The sequence below is a fragment of the Nothobranchius furzeri genome, chromosome 8 (genome assembly GCF_043380555.1).
Source record: "Nothobranchius furzeri strain GRZ-AD chromosome 8, NfurGRZ-RIMD1, whole genome shotgun sequence".
NCBI classification, from domain to species: domain Eukaryota; kingdom Metazoa; phylum Chordata; class Actinopteri; order Cyprinodontiformes; family Nothobranchiidae; genus Nothobranchius; species Nothobranchius furzeri.
The window spans coordinates 54,741,880-54,756,897 of NC_091748.1; the positions used below are offsets into that span (position 1 = coordinate 54,741,880).

The 15,018-nt window shown below is 45.5% G+C and overlaps 2 protein-coding genes across 2 annotated transcripts; one reads left to right on the plus strand and one right to left on the minus strand.

Moving 5' to 3' along the window:
* The first annotated feature begins 256 nt into the window (after nt 1-256).
* cimap1d (CIMAP1 family member D) lies at nt 257-9,910 on the plus strand. Its single transcript, XM_054730107.2, has 5 exons — nt 257-685; nt 760-850; nt 8,191-8,301; nt 8,602-8,715; nt 9,429-9,910. The coding sequence occupies exons 2-5, from the start codon at nt 811-813 to the stop codon at nt 9,908-9,910; spliced, it is 747 nt and encodes a 248-aa protein (XP_054586082.2). The 5' UTR covers nt 257-685; nt 760-810.
* A 48-nt stretch (nt 9,911-9,958) lies between these two features.
* On the minus strand, nt 9,959-11,674 carry cks2 (CDC28 protein kinase regulatory subunit 2). Its single transcript, XM_015971426.3, has 3 exons — nt 11,487-11,674; nt 11,047-11,174; nt 9,959-10,438 (listed from the first exon to the last, which is right to left on the minus strand). The coding sequence occupies exons 1-3, from the start codon at nt 11,543-11,545 to the stop codon at nt 10,395-10,397; spliced, it is 231 nt and encodes a 76-aa protein (XP_015826912.1). The 5' UTR covers nt 11,546-11,674; the 3' UTR covers nt 9,959-10,394.
* Nucleotides 11,675-15,018: the final 3,344 nt, after the last annotated feature.

Sequence of the window (15,018 nt, forward strand, 5' to 3'; positions counted from 1 at the left end):
GCTAGAGCTGGGCATTCCGTGTGCGTGGAGGCTTAGGCTGATAAAGCAGAGGGACATTATGTTCCAGCTGAGATCAACATGACTTGCAAAGGTTGATCTAGCACTTCTGTTGAAACCATGAGACAGCATTGTAGGCAACATGGGTGCAAGTCTCCGTGGTAACTGCATGCTTGGCTGAAGAGTGATATTGCATGTCTACACTGTAATGAGCAGAAAGAGTGAAAAGAGAAGGAGGGGATCTGGGTTTCATGGTCTGCAGAAGAGAGGTAGCATTACATGAGACTGAATCAGAGTGTTGACATTGTTTCTGAGCTGAGCGCACCTATACATCCATCCCTTTGGTAGGCAGGCCATTCACCTGTCTGAGCCACATTAGACTGGTGCTTTGGACAAAGGGGCAAAAAGGCAGGTGGATTACACCCGAGCCAGGTGAGAGTCTGATGCTGTTGACATGTTGATGCGTATTATAGGTGTCAGGTTTCCTGGCTGTTTCAGAGGAAATTGGGGATTGATTGTGGATGAGCCCGGGCTCTGGGTTTTCTGCTGAGATGTGGATGAACCCAGAGGACGTACAGTGATACCTGGAGGAAGGCCACCAGGCAGACTTGGACTCAGGAGGAACATGGTGCTGTTCTGATTATTGACTATGAACACCCTGCTTCTGAACAGGGAGTTTACCTTTTAGGTAAGCTGCATACATTTACTTTTGAGGAGTGTCTTCATTATTTTACACTTAAAAATAACCTAATTTCTTTTTAGTTTTTCTAGGATTGTTGGATTCCTAAAAATTATATATTATTTTTACGTCAAATGGAGAAAAAATACCCAGCAATAGCAGGAAAAGAAAGAGGTGCGTATAACAAAGAATTACTCAATATCAAAGCTACTGTTAATGATTATCATTTTTATGTTTTGATGTCTTTAGCTAGTACATGAAGGTCATGCAACGCCTGTCATTTTGTTATTTGGTGTATGAAGGATACACAGAACAGACCAACCAGGACTTGCTGCCTTACACATTCCACTGATGTCATGATGTCTTTTTCCTAATTTCAATGTTGTGTTGTTGCCCTTAGTTGTTAGTTTGACTCAAGTGTGTTCCTACAGACTCAGATGTTCTCTTTGTGTCACTTAGATCATTATATTTGTCAACTAACATCAATCAGGAGCAAATTTAGGAAAGGCAACATAGCTTTATCAGTACAGTACGTAAGAACATAAAACATTAAAATCAGCATTAAACAACTAATTCTAAAATCCAATTTTAAATACACAAACTAAATTAGATGTAAAAATAAAAAGGCAAAGTTAAAGGCTGAGATGTTACAGTGCAGAAGATGCAGCATTAGAGACATTCACTTAAAGACGGACGAAAACAGGACAGTTTTCAACTTTGATTTGAAGGTTGGGGCACCTTTGAGTTCATAAGGAAGCTGATTCTATCTGTGTGCAGCATAGTTGCTAAAAGTAGCATCGCCCTGTTTGGTTCTGAACCATGGTACAACCAGCTGACCGCTTCCTAAAGATCTCAGAGCCCTGCTGGGCGTATGTATTGGAAGGAGATCCGACATGTACAGTGGGTAGTAAAGTATTCAGACTAGGGCTGGGTGATATGGCCTAAAACCAATATCATGATGCATTGAGGATTTCACCTCGACAACTGTAAATGGACGATAACTACAGGTATGTGCAGAAACAAAAGTTGTCCACTAGATGGGGCTGTCACGTGTATTACGTTGAGTCACAATTTTACGTGACTCAAGATGGTACAGCTTCTTAAAGGGACATGAATGTTGCCAACCTACACACATCTTTTTAATTTTTTTAATCAAATGTATTGACATGGGAAACATTTTCTCGATAAGAATCAGACATTTCAATAATGATAAATTTTAGATTTATTGCTCAGTCCTATTTCAGACCCCCTCCACTCCCACTTCCTATTTGAAAAATTCAACAAATGCTGTTGCCTGGCAGACCAAGAGGGTGGAGCCGCTAACAAATTCACACACACAGGCTCACAATGACATCGTGGCATCATAATGTACCAGCTAACGTCATAAGTGTACCTCTTAGCCAATAGCGATGGAAGATTTAAATTCAAATGTAGTGCAGTTTTTACCTGACGACGGTGCAACACTGATAGTTTTAGGCTGAATATTTAAATTTTAACTAAGATGCACTAAAATGCCAAATTGTTGACTACACATGTCTACAGCACGATTAGCAAAAAAAAAAAAAAAGTTGATTTGTATGACTTGCTCTTTAAATTCATTTTGTCCTCATTAATGTTCACACAGCACCCCATACTGACAGAAAAACGTTGGTTACGTATTGTAACCCCAGATTCTATGAGTCTAGTCGCAGCCCTTAAGCGAGCTGCTATTGGAAGGATGATCTCCGCATCAGCCAATCATGAAGAGCTTAAATGTACGCCCACCAATAGTGGGCCCCCTCGTGGTATATAACCGCAGTGACCCCACTGCTCGCCTCCAATGGCTCTTATTCCATCATAACCAGTGGGGCCAAGTGGCTTAAGGGCTGCGACTAGACTCATAGAATCTGGGGTTACAATACGTAACCAACGTTCTATTTCGTCTAGTCTTAGCCCTTAAGCGAGCTGCTATTGGAATAAAGCGCAGCTGGATGGGTTTACGCCACACTGGTTAACACAACCAATGGACACACCCAATCAATCTCCTTTAGTGAGGGAGGTTCAGCCTCAGACCAGGCTTAAAGACTGAGGCAGCCACGATAAAAGAAGGGCCCCCACTAAAAAAACATCATCCACGAGAGGATGAAATCCATCTCAGCAAGGCCAATGAGGCGTCATAAGCATTCATTCAGCCTGCTGGGGTCCAAGCACTGAACGAGTGATGGAACCTGAAGACACATCCCGTAAATAATAACGAGTAAAGGAACAGGGTGAAGCCCATGAAGCAGCCTGACAAATGTCTTCCATCGACACACCACTGTGGAGCGCCATCGAAGAGGAAATCCCCCTGGCTGAGTGAGCCCTGAGTGCCTCAGGGGAAACCTGCCCCGATGACGTGTAAGCGAGGGAAATGGCGTCACACAGCCAGTGTGAAAGACGCTGGGCCGTCAGCGCCTGACCAAGGGAAGACTCCCTGTAGTGCACAAACAGGTTTTGTGAACGACGAATCCCTGAAGTGCGTGACACATACCGTACAAGCGCGCGCACCGGGCAGAGAAGGTGAGAAGCCGCCTCCTCCTCAGAATTATGGGGAGGAGGAAAAAGTCCAGCCAATGAAATTGACCTGGACTTGAAGGAAGCATTAATGCTTTTAGGCACAAAGGCTGAATTGGGGCATAAAACAGCAGACCCGCCATCTTCCCGGATCCTGAGGCATGCGGGAGCCACTGAAAGGGCGGTCAGGTCACTCACTCTCTTAACTGATGCTAGCGCTAGCAGCAATGCAGTTTTAAGTGACAGGAACTTGAGTGAGACCTGGTCCAAGGGTTCAAATGGGGCTTTGGATAAGCCGTGCAGAACCACCGTTAGATCCCACTGGTGAAAAAGCGGGCGGGACACAGGTCTGTTCCTCCTGACACCTTTTAGAAAACGTTTTGTGAGGGGATGACTGAAAAACAGATCTATCTCCAAACCCTTGGTGACAGGATGAGATAGCTGCAGCATATGTTTTAATAGTGCTGAAGGCGAGGCCCCTGTCCATCAGTATCTGCAGAAACGACAGGACATCCGCCAGCTGGCAGGAGAGCGCTTGAACATTCCGCTCTGTGCACCATTTCTGGAAAGCTGCCCATTTAGCAGCGTAAGACGCAATGGTAGAGGGCGCCCGCGCACTCTGAATCGTGGCGACCACATCATGCGGCAGCCCAGAAGCCTCTAAGCGTGACCGCTCAGCGGCCAGACCCACAGCCGTTGGCCTATTTCCGGAGGATGTTTGATTATCCCATCCGCCTGGAGAAGGGCGTCCGCCCTCCACGGGAGCCTCCACGGGGAGCCGGACACTAGCGCTTGCAGGTCCGGAAACCATGACGCGGACAAGCGCCTGGGAGCCACCAGAATCACCGAGAGCCGTTCCGACCGAATTCGGTCTAAGAGACGGGGAATCAGAGGGACTGGTGGAAACGCATAAAGGAGCGCTCGAGGCCAGGGCTGGTGTGAGAAGGCGTCCGCCCCGAGCGGAGGTCCGTCCCGGGGACTCAGGGAAAACCACAGGCAACACTGAGCGTTTTCGCGAGCCGCAAACAGATCCACAGACGGTTCCCCGAACCTGATCCAGATCTGTGACATCAGTGCGGGATGCAGACGCCAGTCGGAGTCGCGGGGTCCCCCTCTCGACAGGATGTCTGCCGCTACATTCAGGACCCCCGGAATGTAGATGGCCCTGATGGACAGCAGGTGGACATGTGTCCAACACAGTAAATCTGTGGCGACACACAACAGAGGGAGGGATCGAACTCCCCCTTGGCGATTTATGTAGGCTGCCGCCACCTGGTTGTCTGTGTGAACTTCGACATGACGGCCCTCGAGAAGGGCAGCAAAGTGTCTGATCACATTCCTCACTGTCATAAGCTCCAACACATTTATGTGCTCGTGCGTGTGGGAGGGCCAACGATCCGCCACCGTATGGGACAAGCACGTGCCCCCCCACCCCGACAGTGACGCATCCGTAAACACAGATACGTGTGACGCAGGACGTCCGATGGGAACCCCGCGTGAGAGGATGCAGGGGTTCCCCCAGTGAGCGAGGTCCCCGCCCACTGAAGGGGGAATCCTCAACATACGTCTCTTCTGACGTATTGGGTGCACCCGGAGGCGGGTGAACCAACGTTGCAAGCGCCTCGTGTGCAGCAAGCCTAGCGGTACCACAGCGTGGGCTGCGGACATCATGCCCAGGAGTTTCATGACTAACAGGGCTCTCACGATCTTGCGGGGTTGTACACGGGAGATCACCGTGGAGAGATCTGCCGCTCTTGCAGGCGACAAACGTGCTCTCATCAGGGAGGCGTCCAACTCCACCCCTAGATACACAATCGACTGGGATGGAAGAACGGAGCTCTTTTCCCAGTTTATAGAAAACCCCAGGGTCGACAGATGCTCTGTCAACCTCCTGGTTTGCTGTGACGCCTCGTCCTTGGACCGAGCGCACAGGAGAAGATCGTCCAAGTAAAATAAAACCCTCATTCCCTCCGTGCGCAGTGGCTGCAGCGCGGTCTCCAGACATTTGGAGAAGGTGCGCGGGGCTAGCGAGTAGCCGAAAGGGAGGCGATTGAACTGATATTGAACTCCCTTGAACGAAAAACGCAGAAACTTCCGGTGATTCGGAATTACTGGTATGTGGAAGTATGCGTCTTTCAGGTCGATTGACGTGAACCAATCCCCGGGGCGCACATATTCCAGGACTTGTCTCATCGTTAACATGCGGAAATGCATTACTGCTATGGAGCAGTTGAACAGGGACAGGTCGAGAATCGGTCTCATTCCTCCCGACTTCTTCGGTACTATGAAGTAGCGGGAGTAGAAGCCCGAGAGCTCTTGTCCGCGAGGGACTCGTGAAATAGCGTCCTTGGACAGAAGTTCCCGCAACTCCAGCTCTAGAGCCTGAGACTGTACTTGCGATGTGAACGTCGTCTCCACGATCCCGTTGAAGGGAGGTGGAGTGACCTGAAAATGAAGTGTGTGACCGCAATGAATGGTGTCCGAAATCCATTTGCTCATGATACAAAGGCGGCGCCACTCGTGCGCGCGTTCCGACAGAGGACGCGTGTGCGCGGTCACGTGAGCAACGACTGAGGGTTGTGCATGCGCCCTTACCGCCGTCGCCCGTACCAGAGAACTGGGGGCGACCCATGGAGGGCTGCGCTCGAAAGGGCGGGTGCGAAACAGCTGGAACAGGCTGGTCCGCACCGCGGAGCGTGGAGTCCGAAAGTGAAGGACGAGTGGGAGCCGAGCCTGTGCACGGGGGCGACAAAGTGCCAGCGGACGAAGCCGCGCACTGTGCCGCCACGCGTGGTCGAGACAGCGACCTGACATCTCGCCCCACACGACGATGTGGTGAGAGTTGGGCCCGGCCGGATGCTGGGGCCGGAGCGCCAATGGAGCGCACCCTTACGGTTGGCCGTATATTATGACTGCCTGCAGGAACATGTGTGCGTGCAGCAGTGCTTGGTGTGGGGAACATGTGTGAGAACTCGGCAGGAGATTCTGCGGAGGACTGTAGGATTGTGCTCTTTGAGTGACATGTTTTGGGTTTTATTTCAAAACCAACATCAACATTACAATCATGTACACACACATTCCCCCCAAAGAGTCACTTCCGTGGCTGCTTTCGGCGAGGCTCGTGCACCTGGGACTGCCAAGACGGCGTCTGCTGGCCCCGCCGGAACCGTTGCCCGCCATCTCGCTGGTCCCGCTGATGTGGAGCCGAAGCGGGAGGCCGGCTCCGTGGAGCGGACGGTGCAGCTGGGCGTTTGAAGCTTCCGCGCCGTTCGTCCCATCCTCTGGCAGAACGGCCGGAGTGCGAGGCTGACCGAGGGTGAACCAGGTCTCGTACCATAGCCGATAGTTCGGCCGTCTTCTGAGCCCTCTCAATGACGCCCCTAAGATGGGGACCAAACAGAACATCGGTGGTGATGGGGCCGTCCAGCATCTCCCTTTGCAGATGCTCCGGAATGGAGGGCAGGGCCTTGAGCCAGATCGCTCGCTGGATGAGGGTCTGCCAGGCAGCGATGCGAGCAGAACCGGTGAGCACAGCAGCACACAAATTGAGGATAGCATCAGCAGTCTTAGTAATGACGGCCTTCGACTCCTCGGGGGCTTCCAGCTCCTCCATCATCCTCGAGACGCCGAAGGCAAGGAGGGCGATGTTATTCCCTGCAGCGCCGGTCTGAAAGGCACACTGATGTGCGCGGTCGGTGAGCCGCGTCAGCAGCTGGTCATGTTTTGAAGCGGGAACAGCTTGCGGGCCAGCGAGGTGGTTCTTGGCGCCAAACAGCGAGGCCAAGTCCGGCTCTAGCGGAGGAACGGACGGCCAGCCTTGGTCGGAAAACTCCTCGACCTTGGTGATGGGCGCAAAGGTGGAGACTGGTGCCTTGAGCTTGGCAGGCTCGGAGAAGGCGGCAGACCAGCAGCTCATAGCAGCAGGGAAGCGCGGCCAAATAGGGTCTAGACAGCGTGTCTGAGTTGCCCCGAAGATTCCCGCCAAATCATCCGCTTCAGGTGGGGCTGGTTCTGGCACAGCTAGCCCCTTGTGGGCTGCTGCCGCAGAAATGATGACGGGCAGCTCCTGGAGCAGTGCTCTTACTGCTGGCAGGGAGGAGCGAGAAGCCACTGGGGCAGAAGGACCCGCTGGGCGGAGCTCATCGACCTCCGTTATGTCTAGGAGGGATGCCGCCTCGTCGTAGTTCTCGCTGTCGGTGACGTCATCCAGCCGGTTGAAGCCAGCCGGCTCCTGACCGGCGTCGAAGAAATCCAACGCCTTGTCCAGCGGGTACGAGTCAGCCACCGGAAATTCTTCGTCGGCGGCGGGAGTGAAGTACTCGACCCGGCGAATCTTCTCTGCCACGGGCAGAGCGGCACAGAACGGGCACGAGGCCTGCGGGGTCAAGGCCAGGCCAGCGTGGTGAGCCCCGAGACAGACCTCACACTTAGCGTGCAGGTCTCCGCTGGAAATGGAGCCCGACTGGCAGGTCGGGCAGGGTCTGGCGTCGCTGGACATGGCTGGTAAGTCTTCTCGGATAATCTTGCTCTTTCTGGATAAATTTGCTCTTTAAGAAGCTCTCAGCTTGGCATGAAGAGAAAAAGGAGGCGAGCAGTGGGGTCACTGCGGTTATATACCACGAGGGGGCCCACTATTGGTGGGCGTACATTTAAGCTCTTCATGATTGGCTGATGCGGAGATCATCCTTCCAATAGCAGCTCGCTTAAGGGCTAAGACTAGACGAAATAGAACATTTAGTTATTAAAGAAGAATTTTTGAAATATCACATGGTCCTAAGTCTTCAGACCCTTAGTTCAGTATTTAGCAGAAGCACCCTTTTGAGCTAATCCAACCATTCAAGAACAGTCACAGAAGCCCTGAAGCCATTCCTTCATTATTTTAGCTGTGTGCTTAGGGTCATTGTCATGTTGGAAGGTAGAAAATAAGTGACTTGTAAGTTTGTGAATGAGAACATAGTCACACTACTTCCACCTGTCTCCAGGACCAGGACCTGGGCGTTATGGACTTCCTCCTACAATTGGATTCATTGGTCATGATTTCACAAAATCAAGCGGCCCTGCATATTCTTTCCACGCCAGAACCATTAATACCAGTGAGCCAGTTCATTTTTTCCTCATTCATGTCCTGTTGTCCTTCATTAAGTTCAAACATTTACATTTAAAAGAATAATCATAAAAAAGCACAAATAAACTATTATTTCTGAAGGTTTATCAGCAAACAGCACATTGTTTTCTCGTGTGTATTCTTTCATAAATATGTTACGTTATAATGAACATCACTTTTTGTCAATGTATTTTTATGTAATAGGATTTATGAGCCACCAGGGGGCGACAAATCATGATTTGATATTACATAGTTTTTAATTTCCTTTCCATTCTTTCACCATCTTTAGTGTATTCCCTTGACTCCAGTCCAGGACCTCGTTATCGCATTGATCCAAAAATCACTCGATTTGGAAAGGATGGAGCACCTTCACATTCAATCTTGGGTAGAACTAAAAAAAGGGGTAGGATTTTCTTGTTAACAAGTTATCTTTAATACATTTTTGCTCCTGAGCCCCAAACTTGCATTTGATGAGAGTTAAAAGAAAAAAAACATATCTAGCTGTTAGATTAGTCTACTCTCATTAACAGAAACAAAATTACAAATCTTAAAATAAAATAAAAATGTCTAATTTCTTTTTTTTAAAGAAAGAAAACAAATGTTTTCACTTAATATTTACCAGCTCAGTGGCCTAGTGGTAGAGTGTCCGCCCTGAGACTGGGAGATGAGGGTTTGATTCCTGATCGGGTCATACCAAAGACTTTGAAAAAATGGGACCCAATGCCTCCCTGCTTGACACTCAGCATTAAGGGGGTTGGATTGGGGGGTTAAACCACCAAATAGTTCCCGAGCGCGGCTGTGTCTGCAGCTCACCGCTCCCCCAGGGGATGGGTCAAATGTGGAGAACAAATTTCGCACACACACCTGTGTGTGAGACAACTAATGGGACTTTAACTTTATAGACACTTGATATTGACTTTAACAAAAAGGTCTAAGTTGAGGAGAATAAAATTTTATAGTGCAAGGAGCCAATGTCCACATGTGGATACGGGGCCCTAGGAGGTTAGATACAAGACTACTGGTTTTGAAAACAGTCTGTTTTCAGCTGTAATGACTGAAACTCACTGCTGATGTGTTGATCCGACATTAAACTGTCATTTGTTCTCCGGTCAACAGATGCGCTGTTCCACACTCCAGGACCTGGCGCTTACAGCCCCGAGAGAGCGCCACCATGCAACCTGCAGCGAAGACCCCCATCCTACACAATGGGCTCTCGTACACGCTACTGCAGCTCAGACCCAGTCCCTGCTCCTAACAAGTACAGTCTGCCTCCACTCCTCGGCTCTCGTGTACCAAACAAGCCGGCCAGTGCAAGCTACACCATGTCAGGTAGTTTCAGCAGAGGGGGACCATCCGTGGATTTAACCAAGACACCTGGCCCCTGCAGCTACAACAGCACGGACCCGAGTGTTTATCTTCCCCGGCAGCCTGCGTTTTCCATGTTGGGACGTCACAGCTTACCGAAAGATGACACCAAAAATCCTGGTCCTGGGACATATAATGCAGAAAAAGTCATGGCTCACAAGGCCCGAGCACCAGCCTACTCCATGGGCATAAGACACTCCGAATTTGTCACCCCACTTGTTATTGGTCCATGACAAACATCAGAAATATAAATCTATAACAAAAATAAAAATACACAAATATATAATCAATACTATTTTATTTTGTTCTTTTGGTAATATGTCAAATCAACCAACTCACTGGCAATTTTCTATCATCTAAAAAAATATATGTATACATCTTCAGCATAACTTTAACAAAAACAAAGACTCCATCTACAACATTTTGCTAGTAACATCCCCTTAGTAAATAAACCTTTATAAAATGTAAGTCAAAACATAAACTTCATGTTTTAGTCCACAAGGATTTACTTGCAGTTGAACCCAAGCAACATTTTTACTCTCATTACCTCAAAATACACAAACATAAAAACAATGGAGGGAATTTGAAAAAAGCACCAAACTAAGCAAGTACAGCCTTTCTATACAAGATACAAGAACACGTAAATACAAAGAGATTTATGAAGCAGCAACACAAACAAGAAAACAAATAAAAACACGTTTTAAAGGTGGTTTCCATTCATTCCTTAGTTAGAGGCCTTCTGAAAAGTAGTATATGTGGCTCTGGGGAGTAAAAGCAAAGCAGGCATGTGTCAGCTGCATATGAAATCAGAATAACCACATGTTTACATAACTGTCATGAAATGCATCTTTATACAGAGCGTTCGCTGGATAACTATAGAAAAACTTCATTTCTGTGAAGCTGCATTTTTAGGAACATCTGACTATTTGAATGATGCCTAAGGAAATATAGTCATGGTTAAAACATTGACAGACACTGTGACTTAAAATAGATCATAATCTGAGGTGAAGAAATTGAAAAAGAAAATAAATAAAAACACTGAACACTTATACTTGTTGGTGAGAAAATGCAAACAACTCAGGGATATATTGATGGATCAATATTTATTTAGCTAATAAACAGTCTGGATCTAAACTATACAATCTAAAATGTAACATTTGTGTAGTCTCTGTGTGTGTAACTATAACTTTTTTGAACAATGAGGGAACACGTTTGTAACTATTATACAATCACGAAATTAAATGCAATAACCATTCAGTTGCTATAACCATAACATAAACTTGAAGGACTTGTTTATATTTATGTTGATTTATTTTAGTTTGACCAAAGCTGGGGGGGGGGGGGGGGGGGCAGTTTGATGGTTACTAACCTGGTTTGTGGATCATGTAGTGGATCCAGCCCTGGCTCTGTTGCACCCCCAGACCTCTCCATTCTTCTTCTGTCATCAAATGGGAGGTCGGCACCAGTTTGGACAGCTGCTTCGGGAGCACAACGTGCCTGTGGGGGGGGCAAAAGCTCCTATAATGCATGTTTCTTCAGTTGTACCAAAACAAAACTGCATTTGATAGCCCTCTGAAAACAACGGTAACAACGGTGTTAGCATGGCTAGCAGCTAGCCAGGCGTTGTTTACGAACCGTGGTTTATGCAATAACACTAACATATTCTACCCGGTTACCGCTGAAGCTATATGGAAATAAAACTGGCGCCATGTTTTAAAAAGTTGTAGTGAGACACGGCGCAAAAAGAGAGGCGTTATATTGATATTTTGGACCAAACAGATAACTAATTTTGGAAATATTATGGATTACCTGTACTCGAACTCGTCGTCGTTGTACTTGTCAGAGTAGAAAATCTGTTTTTTCGACATCTTTTCCCAAATAAAATCCTGTTTTCGGAAAACCTCGTAAGCTTGCGTGAATTACTGCTCAACAAGCTGCTGTGAGCTGTCATATATGCCGCTGATTTCAAAACGCAACCGTTAGCCGCTGTCTCCTGATTGGTTAGGTTAGTAAGCACGTGACTAAACAAGATCGTCTAAACATGAGAAGATGAACAACTTGACTGCGAAATGCTAAAACTATCAAACATTTCGAGTTGCTATAAACGTGTGCGCGTTTGAAATGTGATACACTAAAATAGAAACGTAACTGCATTTCACAGCAGGGAAAATAAGCAGGTTTTATGGGAAGATAGCTGGAACCTGGTCGATTGCGACTTTTGGATTAAACAATTTGAAAGAAGTGGGAATTCTTTGCAATATAGGCTCATGCTTCAGACAGAGGCTGCAGCTAAAAGAACTTTTACATTTATATGAACACATCTTCATAATATTAGATTAAAGCTAAAATGTTGCTAATAATAACAGAGGGAGCACCCCACGAATCCAGAACTACTCCCAACCTATGGTTTGAACGCGTTTCTACATGATTTCTACATACATTTTTCTTTATAGAGCAACTTTTAGAATAAAATCTTTTTAGAAGAAAAAGAAAATATCTTTTCAATAGCGCCTCTCAAGATAAAAATCACGAGGCGCTTCACAAAAACAAAAAATATAAAAAAGAATTTAGAAAATGATTAAAAATATATTTTAAATGAGCAAAAAATAGACAATTGTGATTTAAAAAAATTTAAAGAAATAGAGAGTGCATAGGAAAGAGGGAAATCAGTGGATCCTGGGGAAGGTGGAATAGGTGGGGAGAGCAGAACAAGGAGAGGGTGATGAAGGTCACTCCAAAACCAGCTTGAACAGGTGAGTTTTCAGCTGCTTTTTAAAGGAGACCACTGAGTCCACTGATCTCAGGCTCAGGGGGAGAGAGTTCCAGAGTCTGGGGGCCACAGCAGCAAATGATCTGTCACCTTTGGTCTTTAGCCTGGTGCTGCACAACCAGTAGGCTTTGATCACTGGACCTCAGGGACCTGCTGGGGGTGCTAGGGACTGAGAAGATCACCAATGTATGATGGTGCTTGTCCATGTAAGGCCCTACAGACCAGAACCAGGATCTTGAAATGAACCCTGAAGTTGACTGGCAGCAAATGAAGCTGGAGGAGAAGCGGGGTGATGTGGGTGTGTTTGGAGGACTTGGTCAGAAGCCGAGCACAGGCATTCTGAACTTTTTTACTAAACGATACACATTTTATAAACTAACAGGAATTTCTAATTCCATTGTTCATTTATGGCCAGATTTTTCCTGTAAATTAATTTTGGGAAATGCATTAACTACTTCAAGATCAAACACGTAACAGGAGTTCCTGTTTAAAATTTAATCCAACTACATTTTTAAGATAAATCTTTTAACTCTTATGTTGGAGTGTATTTATACAAAATGACCCTGTAAAATACTGTCACGTTTTATCACACTGGAATGATTGCTCTCTGTTTGATAATGTATTTACCAAATTCTTTTAAAAAATCAACAACTTTATTTTATTTTTGCTCTAACTTTAATAATTTCTTAGAATAGAATAGAATAGAATACTTTATTTGTCAATTTCTTCGAATGTGCTTGCCTTACAAAGGAATTAAAATTACGTTTCACACTGTCCCATGCGTAGACATTAGCATAAGTGCAGATGCACAACAATAACAAAAACAAAAAAACATCCCTAACAATAAGATAATATTAAACAGGTAAATATCGCTAATAATATACAAAACGTATAGCAGCAGGTGTGCGCAATTGCAATGCAGAGGTAGTTGTTTACAATCAGAAATGTTTACCCCGTTCTTGGTTCAACCACATTTATTTGCCAAATTCTTTTTAAAAATCAACAACTTTATTTTATTTTTGCTCTAATTTTAATAATTTCTTCAAGGAGAACTGGAAAAAACTGCATCAATCAACACTTATCGACCTCTTCTGGTTTATCAGTAATGTCTGAACAGTGACGCAAACAAACAAGAAGTTGTTTTCTAGTCTCCTTTCTTTCTAACCCTAACCCTTCCCAGCAAGAAGCCATTGGAAATCTTCATAAACAAGTTATTTTAAAGAGCAAGTCACCCCCTACAAGAAACGTACTTCACTCCCACTTCATGTTTGAAAAATGCAACAAATGCTGTTGCTTGGCAGACCGAGAGGGCGGAGCCGCTAACAAATACAAACACACCGAGGCTCACAATGGAATTATGACATCATAATATACCAGATGACATCATAGCATACCTCTTAGCCAATAGCGGTGGCAGATTTAAATTCAAATACAGTGCAGAATTTTTCCCTGACAACGGCGCAACACTGGCAGTTTTAGGCAGAATATTTGAATTTTAACCAAGATGCACTGAACTGCCAAATTATTGACGACACGTGTCTGTAGCATGATTAGACACTCCTTTATATAGTTTATCAGCAAAAAAAATGTGATTTGGGGGTGACTTGCTCTTTAAGGTGAGTGTTTGGTTCTAATAGGATTCTGAATTCTTTTTAGTTTCCATGGTTTATGAAATTGATTCTATTTCAATAAAATTTGATTGATATAAATTTGTTTTATCTCAAATAGAAAAACGTTGCATTATTCTGCCAATATTTTAATTAGCATAATTAACCCTGTCGCTTCAGTTAGGACAGTCCGGACATTGACCTGCTTTTTCTTCACAACAATATGGTCATTTCCCAATCTTTATATGCAGAAAATTCATGTTTGTGTTAAATTTTTTAAAATATGATTTCTTCCTTCTACTAGTGTGTCATATTAGACAAAAAGAAAAAGGCAGCAAATTCATAGATTTCTTTTTATATTCTTTTCTTTTGAGATTTTCTTTGTTTTAAAGATTTGTCCTGTGTTGCACAGCACGTTGTTATGTAAGTCTATGAAAGGCGCTCTATAAATTCATTGTACTGACGTACTCACTATTGCACATCTTCCATATCATTATGACTACTGTGAGACGCTAATCCTACAGACTCTTTCAAACTTTAGATGGGTTGACGGAACAGTGCAGTTGATGAATGTAAACACCTGAATGTGCTGCTGCGCAGTGCAATTATGTAAAATGTAAAAAAGAGTGAAAATTGTTTGACAGGGGTACAAAAAAGGGGAGCGTGCAAGATAAGAGCTAAAAGGGTTGATGCTGGGGTGGCTGATTGCTCTCTTGGGAGGTGGATGAGAGGGAGGGGGAAAGAGAATGCAGGCAGATGGAATAGGATAGATGTTCCCCCTGTGTTGTTCCCTTTGTTGCGTCTTCTTCTCTTGCCTGGACCAATGAGATTACACACTCATGCATTGACTCAAAACTACTTTAACTAATTGATAAGTCCTGCTCTGATTCTTGCTCTCTTTCATGATCAGCTGTTGAATTTCTGTATTCTAAAATAGCTACAGGTTATTGGTGTTGGACTTCAG

What these genes read in the sequence shown, in the direction of transcription:
- cimap1d (XM_054730107.2), top strand. Translation starts at nt 811, where the DNA reads ATGGAGAAAAAATACCCAGCAATAGCAGGAAAAGAAAGAG. An exon ending in AATAGCAGGAAAAGAAAGAG is followed by an intron (nt 851 to 8,190) that starts GTGCGTATAACA and finishes ACCTGTCTCCAG; the next exon opens with GACCAGGACCTGGGCGTTAT. An exon ending in GGGTAGAACTAAAAAAAGGG is followed by an intron (nt 8,716 to 9,428) that starts GTAGGATTTTCT and finishes TCCGGTCAACAG; the next exon opens with ATGCGCTGTTCCACACTCCA.
- cks2 (XM_015971426.3), bottom strand. Translation starts at nt 11,545, where the DNA reads ATGTCGAAAAAACAGATTTTCTACTCTGACAAGTACAACGACGACGAG. An exon ending in GACGACGAGTTCGAGTACAG is followed by an intron (nt 11,175 to 11,486) that starts GTAATCCATAAT and finishes CCCCCCCCACAG; the next exon opens with GCACGTTGTGCTCCCGAAGC. An exon ending in CTACATGATCCACAAACCAG is followed by an intron (nt 10,439 to 11,046) that starts GTTAGTAACCAT and finishes TTTACTCCCCAG; the next exon opens with AGCCACATATACTACTTTTC.